This window comes from Cyrtonyx montezumae, unplaced genomic scaffold (assembly GCF_038088225.1).
Source record: "Cyrtonyx montezumae isolate F1298 unplaced genomic scaffold, pur_monq_1.0 scaffold_8, whole genome shotgun sequence".
In the NCBI taxonomy this organism is placed as follows: domain Eukaryota; kingdom Metazoa; phylum Chordata; class Aves; order Galliformes; family Odontophoridae; genus Cyrtonyx; species Cyrtonyx montezumae.
Genome location: NW_027072089.1, coordinates 110,885,244 through 110,899,117, shown reverse-complemented (window position 1 = coordinate 110,899,117; position 13,874 = coordinate 110,885,244). Strand labels below are relative to the sequence as shown.

The following is a 13,874-nucleotide window of genomic DNA, read 5'->3' as shown; positions in this document are numbered from 1 at the left end:
TGTGTGGCCCTGCACGCTTTCTCCAAAGGCAGCAGGCAGCTTCTTTTGCTCATTTACTCTTCTAAGTGAGTCAACACAATTACAGCCACAAACACAGTGACGGTGTTAGGTGTAAACACGAATTCTGTGTAGTGCATTTTGACTTGAAGGTACTGCACTATCTGGTAACATGTTTTATGGGTCGAGTCACACGAGGCAGTATCCTGGAGGGCACACATGATGGGGCCATTCTGGATTATTTGTTTCTTTTGTTTTCTTTGCCTTAAGTTGAGCCCCTAAAACAGTCTGCGAAGGGTGATTCTGAGGAACCAGCAATTGCTGATACATTTGTGATAAACAATTACTTGATGTTGGATCTGACACCTTCTCAAAGTACTGAGAATAAAATCCAAGGCCGTGTTTCCTGCAGACAGTTGCAAAACTCCGGATGCTGATCTGCACCATGAGTATTATTTTAGTGCTTGCCTGGTGTTGTCTACCTAGATAACCCTGGTAATTATTTGAATGTATGTACTTATGGATTTAGGGATTAAATCACAATGCTCAAGGAGGGCAGAGAAGTCTTAGATGTTCAGTACTCAATTAGAAAACAAAATCCGAATAATTTATGGCAACATATTAAAATGCACTTGGACGCTTGGGACCAGAATTGTTGCTCTCTGTTTTCTCTAACTGAGTACCATCCGTTGTTCTGCTATTGAAAATGCAGTTGTCACTGTCCCCCGAGGAGGGGAGGAAGGGGTAACATAAACATTTGGCATAGCTTCAGTTGCAGGAGTAATTGAGATCTCAGATAAAGCCTTTTTTTCCTTTTTATTCTGTGAAAAGGTCTTTAGGAAAGACAACATCGCAGGGTCACATACCATAAATAGAGGTGGATTTAAAAATCAAACTAGCTGGGGGTTTTGTTTTTGTTTTTGTGGGGGTTTGTTTGTTTAGTCAGTTATCTCTCTGCTGGCCGTTTCTCTCAGGCAGGATAGCATTAATTCTGAGAATTTTTATTGCTTCACCTCTGAGGAGCCTGTCTATGCACAGACTGGAACTGAAATAACTGAAATCAGAAGTAATTTAACACTTTAAGTTATTTTAATGTAAGTCTTGATGTAAACACGCTCTTTCATTTCTGATTATGAGTGTCCTATTTCAGTTTAACAGAGATGTAAGTTAAATCAAAACAGGATATGAATAATCTTAAGGGGGTAAATCAGGTACAACTGTAGTTATTTCAGTTCCAGCCTGGTGTAGTTAGATAGCTGAGCCGGGGTCTTTCTTACCACCTGACAGTGTTTGGTGCAATGAATTGTCAGTCTCAGGCCAGGTTTTGGTGGAGATGTTCGTACCAAGAAAACCAGTTGGTGCTAATTAGCACCTTGAGGGGTAGGATCCTTGCGGAGGTTAAAGGTGAAATAGGAACAGGAGTCAGTGGAGGTAGAAAAGGAAGTTCTATTGCCTTTCTTTTCTTTTTTCTGGTAGGAAATACAATTTCAGTCTAATGCTGTTCACTGGAATAAACTATCATTAAAAGGAAACAGTTATCATCCAGAAGTTTTGTTTCTACAGGAATCTTATATTGCTAGAGATAGTCACTGCCATTACAGGTCTGGGCTGATGTTTTGGTTAACAGTACATTTATTGTTTGCTCTTGGAAATAAAGTCTGTCTAACAGTAAGATTAAGTGTGGTTAAGGTATTCCTGATAACCGGAAGTGACACACTGATTTTAGAAATTGATGGCAAAATAGAGTAATATTAGTACTTGTACTGCACATTTTTGTACCTTTAGGGTCAAACTCTGCTTCTCTACTAAGATATTCATCTTTGTTCTGTGAGAGATTCACACAAACACAACGCCGATATTTTTGTGAGTGGGGCTGTGCTGAGACTGAATTTTAAGGAATTTGAGGCATACTGTAAGCCAAAGTCATAGATGGTCCTGTAAGCTGGATCAGCTATTTCCAAATCATATTGCCAATTGTAACAACAGGCTCCAAAGATTCAGCAAGAAGTGATTTGTTTATTTTCAGTCCTAGGCTGTTACTAACAAATGGCTTTTGCTCACGCTGGTCAGGGCAACTCTGGGAATTTTGACCCCAATCAGCTGCATTCTGAGGCCAAATGCTTTCCTCCTGCCGTGTTTACTCAAGACCCAGGGACTCTTCCCAGGGCTTTGGAGCTTAATTATGGGGCTGTGAATACTATGGGGAAGCTGCACTTCTAGGCAGATCTTCTGGAGCTCCTCAGGATCTAGATGATCCTTTAAAGGATGTTGATGCATCTTAGACTGGTGCATATCCAGAGCCTGTATATAATTTATTTAAGTTATTAATATTGAACAGTAAGGAGAAAGAACTTCAAAAAGTGGGCTCTTTCTCAGAAATATCCTAGGTATCTGGTTTTAATGTTGTTCAGGAGGAACCGAAGCAGGAAAAGTAAAAACTCTTAATTCAAGATACTTCTAAGCAGACGTGGTCTTATCAAATAACAGCACTGAACATATGCTTTTTCTTCTGAAGTGGGATTTCTGCTGCAAAAGCATAATGGACATTTTTTTCTTTCTTTAGAGTAAATGTGTGCTCAGGAAGGAGTAATTAGAGCTTAGTAGGGAGCCTGCTGAATATAAGCAAATGCTATACTGTAAGGATGAATCTTTGCTCTGCTTTTTTGGGGGGGACTTTCAGAAATTGTCAAGATTGCACATTGCATGTATTCGTGACATTTAGAATGTATGTAATCATAGGTTCCCTTTCTTTCCCCTTCCCCCTTTTAACATGTAGATTTATGAGGAATCAAAGATGAACTTGGAGCAGGAGAGGCCTTTTGTCTGCAGTGCCCCAGGCTGCTCACAGGTGAGTGGAGTCAGCAGTGATATTAATTGAGTCCTCAGCACTAGCTCTGGCTTGCATAACGCCTCCTGATAAATTATCATGTCTAATAATAATATAGTTGGTTTTTTTTTTAGTTTTTATTTTAAAGTCTTTCCCATCCCTCAATTCCGTCCTTGCTCCACATGATGTTGCTATAATATATTTAAGGAGGACACAACAGCCATTTAAGAATGAGTTGGCAAAATGCTTCTTAAGCTTCTTCTGTTCTTTCCCTTGCTCTTAATCCTAAAGCTTCAAGCCAGTTGTTGCAAATTCCTTAATGCCTAGTATGGGGGGCACAATAAACAAGATGTATTTTTCTTTGTTCTGCTCATGTGTAGGATCCAATATATTCAGTTTTTCACTATCTTGATACCATTGCTGATACTGAAACTCTCCTGATGTTTTTAAATAGTTAAATACAGCACTATCTTGTTAAAAAAATTATATATATATATATTTGAAAGAGATCTCTAGTAAATGCTCTCTACTGGAAATGCAGCCTATAGGTGAATTCTGCCCCAGGACGTGCATATGGGATTCCTGTTGACTGGCAACCTGCCATGTGCTTCTGAGGATATAATCTGACCTGTAATGTGAGATGTTTTTAAATAAAACAAAACAAAACGAAAAACCAACAACCTAGAGGGACAAGGATTTAACATGCTGAGATGGTTATTGGACTTAACATGTTTCTTCTGCAGAACCAATACCATCATCTCTTCAGTGCCCAGGGAAGTTCCCTGCGTGGCACTTGCCATCCTAACTGGTTTAGCAAAGTGCTTGCAAGGAAAACTTTGAGGCAAGGACATATTTTGTACTTTTGCCACAGGCTTCTCCTGCATACATCTGCTTTAAGTGATATAGCTTACCCATTTCTCAGATTCCTCCTCTCTTAATGAGGGTAATATTTCCCTCTACGTTTAAGGCTTTCAGCTGGCTCATGTTTTTACAGTTCCATAGGTTCTTGTGGTGGAACAGTGGGCTAACAAAGTATTGTGTGAACATCACCAGAGTGTAGGCGTTTCTATCAGCAGCTGAACTGAGAGAAGGGAGAATTCTGAGATGCTTTTAATAAAGGTTGAGCAGCTTTGCTGTTTGTCTAGGTGGGAGCCTTTCTATAGATGCTGGAATGCATCTTTCTGATTGTCTTTCTGACCAAGGATTTGTGCCTTCAAGCCCTCCACAGGCAGAGTTAAGTTCTCACTGGACTATTCTGTCACAGAGATAGTATAAAAATATCTGAGTCTTATGGTCAAAGTTGAACTTTTTATTGAATTCCAGAATTTCCACTCAAATCAGTGGACTTGTGTTTTCAGTAAGTGGAAGGGAGCTAATCCCAAAAACTCCTTTAGCTGCTCAGAGACGCTATTTTGTTATTGCAATTTGGGAAGGCTGTAAGTGTAGGTGTGACTACATCATAAGAAGCATTTAATTTCCTACTCCAAAGCATGATCTCTGATTGCTGCAAATGAGGAATTGACAGGAGTATGTGCTGTGGCACTGCTGTCCAGTCAAGATGCCCGATGGCTTTTCTACCAGTGAGTGTGGATGTGAGTCTGAGGATGTTGATAAGAATAAGAAAGTATAATATATATATAATATATATACATATATATATATAAAGGTCAGAAGAAGCTGGTCTGGAGGAATAGCTTCTCATTCACACAAAGCCCTTTTTAAGCTTGGCTGCTTTCTCTCTGGAGACAAAGAATGGTGTTCCATGTAGGAAAATACTTCTTTTTTTTTTGGTCTCACAATTTCATTGAGCAAAGTCTTTCACAAATTCCGTTTGTTCTTAACATAAATTTCTAGTGCTGCATTTCTTCCAGATGAGTAAGCAATGTACCAAGATTTCACAGTGAGGAAAAGGTCTTGGGGATTTTTATTTTTCCAGGGAACTCTTTCCCATTACTTACGTTGCTTCGTCTATGAGTTTAGAGTGTTGAAAGTGTATTCCACTGCACCTATTTATACCATAGCCACAAGCAAAGTCACTTAGCCAAGAATATATACTGTATCAAAAGACTTAAGTCACTTTAACTCTGTCATAGACAGTTTTTTTTACAGTCCCTATTTACCTGTTGCTTTAAAAAGCCGCTTTAATATATATAATCGAGCTTAGACATATATATATGTCATATATACATGGTGAAACACCTCTTGGTCTTTATTAGTCCTGAAGTAACCCCGTTAAATCTACTGTAGTGAAATTCTGAAAATGCACTTAGTGAAGGAAACTTAACTGAATGTTAACTTAGCAAACTATGTGTTCAAGTGTTCCAACATCTTTTCAAGCTTTCTCTCCTTTGTCTTGATCCAAATAAGGTGTTTGTTGTAAAATTCTGCTATCAGAATTTATTACACACCTATTGCATACAAAGCAGAGCATGTCTTCTCTGCCTAGTGAAGGGAAGGAAGATAATTTAGTGTTGTAAAGGATCACCAGTAAGGTGAGGTACTGAGCACCACTGTACTGACAGTTTGATGTCAGTGTATTGTTTTTCCACAAATAAAGAAACCTTTTGCCCGAATACATCTAGATAGGGAAGAGCTGGCTCTTGTGAGTGTTTTTATGGCTGTTCAGGAGATATTGCAGAAAGACACAAAAGCAGAAAAATCCAGTGAAGTGATTTAAGATATGCTCATTACTTTGCATTTGCCCTGGGCTAAGAGCATACACAATAGCAGTTATCACAGTTCCTCAACACGTAGTGACTTGTGAAGCTGTGGTAGTGGAGAGTGTGTCCGAGACCCTTAGAACCCCAGACTTGGTCTTGCATCTTTTTCAAGCAAATGCAAGACCCCTTGCTGTTGGTAACCCCAGTGAGCATTGCATGAAATGTATTTCTAAGGAGAGTACTGATATCTGTTACTTATACTCTCTTGTGTTTACAAATAGTCCATGGCTGTTCTTGTGCCACTTGGACACATTTCTGGTAGAATACATTTCTTTCACTTTCTCTTTTTTAAAATTCTGTCTAATGCCAAAAGTTTATTAGAAAATTAAATTCTTTTTTTTTCTTCCTCTCTCTGTGTTTGCCTGACAGCGTTTTCCAACAGAGGATCATCTGATGATTCACAGGCACAAACATGAAATGACTTTGAAGTTTCCTTCAATAAAAACAGATAATATGTTATCAGGTAAGAATACATGAATTTAAGAATCAAGATAACTATTCAGATGATGTTGAAAGTATGACTTCTACTGGAGAGCTAGTGGCAAAATACCTCCGAGATTTAAAAAAAAACCAAAAACCAACAACCTTCAATGAAATAATAAGTAGAGGTGAAATAAGCTAGAATGTGTATGTTTGGACAAAAAGATGGCTGCCATTCTCATGCCATCACACAGGTATGGCAAGAGATGGAAGGAAATTGTTGAACCTCAGTCATACTGGCAGCTCTGTCAATGACTCCCTTGTCAACATGCCAATGAAATATGGGCACTTAAGTGCATGTCACCTGGGAGCCAGCAGTAAGTGTGTTAATGAAGTGCATTTGTGCCGTTCCTGTAAGAGTCACTATTTTAAGTTTGACAGGCTCACTTCAGCAGCTGTAACAGGCCACATCATGTGAATCACCTTTATAAAGGCCTGCCCACTGTAAATAGCTGTAAATCCTTCAGCTGAAGAAAGGTAAATCGGGGGTAATATCCAGTAATGTTTATCCCTAGAATTAAGCCTCTCAGCACTTCCCCCCATCACACACAGAGGTTATTTGGTTTAGAACTATCCTTAAGTACAATTACAGCCATTAGTTTCTAAAGTGGTTTTCTTATATTGTCTGAGTAAGAAGACATTGGTTGCTTGCTGGCATTCAAAAACTGCCAGGTAAAGTCAAGCTAACTTTAGTCTTATTGTTTCTCTCCTCACCTATTTGCTTTCCTATTGCATATTCCTTGGGCTATCATAACAGATTCTTAAGAATAACATCATTAGGATTTGTCAGGCTTTGAAGTAGTTGTAGAAAAAAACTGTAATGGGCATTGTGTGGATGTTAAACCTTTTATTTATTTATTTTTGTCATGTATTTCCTGTTTGAATTAGGCTTTTTCAAGGTAAATTGTCCTTATCACAATCTAGGAATGTCTACTCAGAAAAAATTCCTCCATCTATTGCCATTTTAAGTACCTCTGTATCCTTGTTGAGAGGTTCTCCATCACTGATGGATTAAACACTTAATATTTTTAAGAAAATCATAGTTCACTAGCAACGGCTTGGAAATACTTGATTTGGATTTTGGTTTGCTGGTACTTTGCAATGGGGACTTCAGGTACCTGTGAGAAATCAGAGGTCTAATCTCAAATAAGTTTTATTTTTTTCCTCTTCTGTTCGTGCAGATGCCTTAGTGGCCTAAGATTAGAAAGAACCAGTACACAGCACACAGAAGAGTAGGGCTTTTGCAGCGTGTGCATGCCAGTTGTGCCCACAGAATCTTGTGTTTGCAAGCACAAATGAAAAAGTGCTGCTCTTGCACTAGACAGAGTCCTCTGGCAGTGAAACTGCTTGAAGACATCTGTACTGTGAGCATGTTCCCTCTGCGAAAGTGCTCAGTTTTGTTAGAACATTGTGTGGCAACAGTTTTGCTCAAGGGTAGTTTCTAAGGAATATATTTGATCCCTTGAGTAGAGTTAACTCCCATTTATGTTTGGTAACTTCTATGATCCTGCTCCTTCCAGTGAACTGTTTTCCAAGGCAAAATGCGTGAACTGGTTTCCACCACTGCTACCAATAGTGAGGCCCCTTGACATGCAGACATCCAACTAAGTATGTAGATGTGCAGAATTTTGTGACCAATACGGCTATAGTTTGTTTCTGAGAGATGTGTTGTTTGAGCTTTGTGTATGAATATCCTCTGTGATACCGTGAGTGAAAAGCTGAATGTGTTCTCAAAGACTATGGCAGATATGTCAGCAACTTGATACTTTAGTGTATGGTTTTTATTTTTGTGTTCTTTTGGTGGATTTGTTTGTCATTATGCAGTCATTGGTATCGAAGCATTGCAGACCTCCTCTCTCCAGAGAGATGCTGAAAAATGTTTGTTTTGTTACCCACCTAAACCCTGGGGAAATCCACATACCTTAAAGTTTAAGATGTTTTATTCTTAGATTTCATAATGAAAAAATAATGATCTATGGGAAAAAAGAGGCATTTCTCTTAGACATCTGTCTTCATCTCCTGTTTTGTTTTTTTTCTTTCAGTTTTGCTCATTATATTTTATTATTTCTTTTTCTTTACTCTAAATTTTGTGTCATCAGTATTTTCAAAGAACTGCAGCAGCAATTGTCGTATAGTAAGCAAGGTGCAATGTTACTGATGCCACTTTTCTGTTCTTTTTTTTTTTTTATTTCTTCATTTTTTTAAGCTGCCTAGAATCGAGTCTCTTCTTTTTTCTTCCCCCCCCTCCCCTTTCCCCAACTATGTTGTGTACTATCATTTAGTGTGTTACTTTGTGTTAGACTCCATTCATTGTTTCAAAAAGAATGTGAAAAAACTTGTAAGTAATTAGTGCATATAAAATAATGGGCTTTATGCTTTCAGGTAGCCATTACATTATCTTCTGTGCTTCAAGACATAGTTAATCACCCATTCTGACAGTTAATCTAATATCAGTAATACTTAGTATGCACTAAACAGATCTTCTAAGAACTATTATTGGCAATAGACACTTAAATTGAGAGGTTCTTGATCTTGAACCATTACAGCATCTTGGAAAACAAACCAAAGATAGTTCAGGAAGGATGGTTGGACTAGATGATCTTGTAGGTCCTTTCCAACCTTATGAACCTATGAACCTAGGAAGTAAGAACGTGTTTCTAGTGTGAAATCTGCTGAGATCTGGAATATCAATTTGGAAGTGAGAGTTAAAATTATATGCTTTATATAAGGGTTGATATTGCTGTGTAGGTGGAGTCAGTGTTTAAAAAAAAAGGTTCCATGACCTGGTTGAAACTATTAGTACTATTCTGACTCATTTGGTATATATAGCAAAGAGTTCACTTTATCAACTAGCTCTGCTACATTTACTTCCATTTTTTTGATGCTGACTGAAGAACAGATTTTATAGTATCTGGCAATTTTTAAACTAACTCAAAAACTTCAGGTATATTCACGGGATCACACAGAATCACAGAATTGCAGAGGTTGGAAGGGACCTCAAGAGATCATTGAGTCCAATCCTGCTGCTAAAGCAGGTACCCTACAATAGGTTGCACTGGTGGGTGTCCAGCTGGGTCTTGGAATATCTCCGTAGAAGAAGATTCCACAACCTCTTTGGGCATCCTGTTCCAGTGTTCTGTCACCCTTACCATGATTAAACAGGCTTATGTTCTCGGATGGTGTAAATGATTATAATGTCCTTAAGAGGCATTTCATTAACGTCAAGTGATTCTTCTGTTGGACTATTTTACATTCATTTATAAAGACAGGAAAAAAACAACAGTACTGTTATTTGTTCCTTTATGTGTGAATTTTATTTTTTTAAAACCTTGCTGTAGTGAGAGTCATGGACAGTTTCCACTTCCAGCTTTATTAGCCAAACGAGAGCTGTTCAAATTAACAGGGAATATCTTGTGTAACTTTTGTAAATTAGTCATCCCTGTAGGAAACTTTGTAGTTAGGTTGACTGTCATCTCTTTGCTGTTGTGCTAACTGCGTGTTACATTGCTTTGAAACTCTTAAGTTTGTTGTGCATATCAAAGCTTTTCTGTTTTTGAAATATTAATGCCTGGTGACGGATTGTTCCCTCCAGGTAAGTTATGAAAGCTGTGTGTGACTGACCATTGGGAGGGAGGGACATTGAGATTCCCTGCATATCAAATTTTGAAGAGTCTGAAACCTGACCATCTTAGTGGGGGAAAAAGTCCTTCCAAAAGTGCTGCTATCAGATAAAGGGGAGAGTAGGATTATCTGTATGGAAATTGTTTTATTTCTGATTCTACTTACTGAAATTGTGTCCTCTGAGTTTTTTGGGGTAAAGCCCACAGTAGAAACAGAAACAGTCTCTAGACAAAAAAGAATATCTGCTAAAGGCAGTGCAAATGTATTACTTTTCCAGGCAATGTCCATGTCAGTGAGGTAATTTATGTCACCCTTGATCAACTTTTTCTTGAACTGATCAACTGATTCTTTCTCATTGTGATTTGCATGGGGAGGTTTATCCAGACATGAATTTAGTAGAGTGCAAAATGATTGGATACATGGAGACACAGTTCCATTTGATTTCTTGTTCACTTCTCTGTCCCTCACTTTACCTAACAATGAAATATTAGTTGCACTTTTTTCTTCTAAAACTTGGGTGAGCAAACCCTGAGAAGAGATTGAAGATGTTTTGTACCTGTTATGTGCACTCTCACAGAAAGCCCAGTCAGAACTTTAAATAGTTAATCTGTTAGCAGTAAAGCTTGTGGGGAGCCCTCTACTGTGAGGGTAGTTTGGCCAGGTGCACATGGGTGCACTTTTTCCTCTTCTACTCTTGTCACATACTTGAAGTCTCATGACCTTGAGCTTCTTAGTACACTTGGGTGGTAGCCTGCTGCGTCAATGAAGAAACTTTCTTGAATTTCTCAGGACATTAGTCTTTCCTTGTCACTGCTTGATGGGCAGCCCTTCAAATTTCATTGCTAGTCCTGTTACTCAGGCTTTGTTATCATTGTGTAAAAGTATAACATGGGTAAGTATATAACTTCAACAAAGCCCACAGCTGAACAAGCCAAATGGCTGTTATTACTGCACATCAGACTAAACAGTTTTTTTCAAGATGAAGAATCAAGTTACACTTCGGAGCTGTGCTGTTAGATTGCTTTTATTGAGGATGAATAATGTTTGCAATAGTTTAATGTTCAATACAAACTCTAAACTTATGAAAGTTTTTCTTTTTCCTTTTTTTCTTTTCTTTTTTCTTTCATCTTATCTTTCAAATCAAAGCTTGTTTCACGTTGCTTTCCTTTTGGTTCTTCAGTCCTTTTCTTAATGGGTATCATGTTTTAAAGTTTTCATTCGTGCTTTGAGGGGTGGAATTCTGGGATGGAATAGAGTTTTACAAAATGGTGATGTACTTGTTTATTTAAATGAACGGTATGCAGTAAACTAGCATCCCATTTCCTGGGATTACACTTAGAAAGGCTGATATTTTGAACATAATATATCGAGACTGAGTGTTCTTTCTGAGGCTATTATTTTGGTAATCGAAAACAAACAAATCAACCAACACACCCGCATACACACACACACAAAATAATAATTAAAAAAAACCAAAAACCCTCAACCATACAAACACAGTGAATACCTAAAGGACTCTTGATTCACTGAAGAAAAATTTCCCATTGCCTTACAGTGTATATTTTCAGTGTGTTCAGGGAGCAAAGATGCATCACACCAAACACTGATAACGTATTTTTCAAAATGTTCAGCAGCCCAAATATATTCTGTGTGACAAGTGGAAGATGAAATCTGATTGCTGACCTTTCTGCTTTAAGAAGGAATAGATCTGCATAGATTAGACCTTTTGGTCTTGTTCTGATATTTTTGTTGTCTACTTATAGTTTCTTGGGTTTATTTAAACTTTGTTTCTTGCAGCTTTTCTGACTATGAATGTTGTTAGAGAGGCAGAATGTTCATCTGAGTAATAGTGAACAAAATATTTATTGCCCAGTTTGAAGCTTGATGGGTGAGGTGTTCAAGCTAGTGGTAAAGACTAGATAGAATTAACTTGCTAAATGATCTGATGCATGTGTAGGTAGGTGAGATGCCTGAAGGCCAAAGAAATGATTGCTGGTGGCAGCTTGGGATGGAAAGACTTGTTTGGACAATGGGATGGGATTGGGATGGCTGGTCAATAACAGCTAGTTATCTAGGGTTAACCCTGACTGAGACAAATCTCAGGGTGCTCAGTTAAAAGGTGCAGCCTGGGCCATTGAAAGTCAGGGCTGTGTGGATAACACTGTGCATGCAGGACAGCTTTATACAGTAATATGTGTCCTCAGCAGAATGCTTAGAGTGGTGCTAGCTCTGTCTGAGTTTTGGTCCAGATGGGTCTGGCAAATCCACTTGCTGAAGTACAACAAATCAGAGCTCTGTTCTCAGGGAGCTTCCAATAGTTGTGGGCGCTAGTGATAGCAACAAAAGGTTTGTTTGTACCAAACAGGGAACAGTGAGGTCAGGCACAAGCTGTTGGAACTATTAATGCATTTTTAAGTGCTGAGAATTAGGAATATTTTATTAATTCTAGGAGACCTGCATGTGTAACTAGCTAGGGTCTCCTTTGTGATATTGCTCCCAATTAAAACACAAGGGTACACCTAATTTTTGCTTAAGGGTAATTGTGGTGTTGAGTAAACCCTTCTACAAATTTTCCCACCTTCTGAGGTTAATGAATAATAGATAATAAAGCAGTTATTTGAGAAGACTGGGTGTAGCCCACTGCAGGTAACAAAACAGAGCAGATCATCTTTGCTTGTGATGCAGAAGATGCACTCTTTGTACATGCAGAAGTAAGCAATATGAAGCCTTTGTATATTTCCTCTGGGCAGTTTGTTTTCACTGTTAAAATGGATTTATTTAATAGAGAACTTTTTTTCTTTCGGTCTTACATTCATGGAATAGATGCTGAACAGATCAGAAACAATTATACTGGCTTCTGTTTCACATGCCTTTATAATAAACTTGTTACCCATTAAGTTGCCACTGATCTGATGTAATCTGTTGTAGTAATTTCTGATTTCTTGAACGGCTGTACATGTCAGTGAGAAATAAACAAGACTTTTTCTATGTTAAGATGGGTGCCTTGCACCTCCTTCCCCTTCCTTACACACACACAAAAATTATGTATATGTATATCTGGATTCAAGCAACTACAGAGGAACTTAGGATTTTTGGTTTTGGTGGATGTGGTACTATCAGCTTATTTATTATGAAACCCTGTTTTCTCATCTCAATCTTGAAAATGATACCTTACTTATTTGATATGAATATGCTGCTTCTAAAAATAAGATGTTTCAGGTATTTGTGTCACATTCAAATACATTCATACCCCTTATGCCAGTCTTGGCAAAGATTATCTTTGTATTTCTCTCCAAAGTAATCACGGTTGTTTTATTTTGCTAAGTAATCCTGATCTATCTCTCCTTCTTTTCAGTACACTTCACTTCCACTGCAAATTCCAGTCCATAGTCCAGAGACATTCCTGGTGAAAATCTACTGAGATCAGTAAGGTTATCCCCAGAGAACAGTTTGGCACTCCTTGTTTAGGGTATGGATCTGTAAAGCGCCAAGTACCCTCAGGCCCCATCATGTCAGCACCTCACTGACTTGGCTTCTTATGCCAAGTTCTTGTGAGATTCTTGGAAAGTCTTGTGCTTCTGCCTGGTAATACAGTAATCAAAAAACTGTGAAAACTAATAGATAAATATATGTGCATTCCCAAACACTTGAGTTTTGTTTCCTTTGCGCTCACAAGTATAATACTCAAGCCAAAAGAAATAAACCAGAATTTTAACATTAAGGAGTTGCCTTTTGTGTTACCTCAGTATCTTCCATCGAAAATATAAATGCAAACCAGTGTGTTAGCCCTTGCAGTACTTAAGAAAGTCAAGCCTGTAGAATCATGCCTTCTGCAGGTGGAAATCAGCTTCACTGTGGTTTTATAAGGGAGAAGATGGATCCCTCTCCCTTGGTTTCCAAGTGGAAACCGCATTTCCTCTTGAATGTGTTCCTTTTTTGCTGTCTTTGTTTAGGGTTTGCTGAGTGTTACAGTCCTGATCATGTGATGTTTATTGTGTCTGGTTCCCTGTAGTGGTGAAATACTGGAACTTGATTCAGCTTAGCTAGGTGCAAGAAACTTAATTTTTCTTCCAGAGCTCACTGAAGTGGGAAGTTTTCTTTTGAGGTCAGAACTGGCCCGGTATAGACAACTGGGATTAGTATGACACAGTTTTCATTCTTTCAAGAATGAGTTTCAGACAGTAGGGTAGTTGTCTATGACTAATCAGAAGTTGATTATTGAAGGCAGC

General features: G+C 38.3%; 1 protein-coding gene across 1 annotated transcript in view; it reads left to right on the top strand.

Moving 5' to 3' along the window:
- The window catches only part of CREB5 (cAMP responsive element binding protein 5), a 241,857-nt gene that overhangs the window by 33,882 nt on the left and 194,101 nt on the right, over positions 1 to 13,874 (top strand). The window contains exons 2-3 of the mRNA XM_065752488.1: positions 2,774 to 2,845; positions 5,914 to 6,007. Of these exons, the coding sequence (XP_065608560.1) occupies positions 2,792 to 2,845; positions 5,914 to 6,007 (148 nt within the window). The 5' untranslated portion in view covers positions 2,774 to 2,791. The remainder of the gene's footprint in view (positions 1 to 2,773; positions 2,846 to 5,913; positions 6,008 to 13,874) is intronic.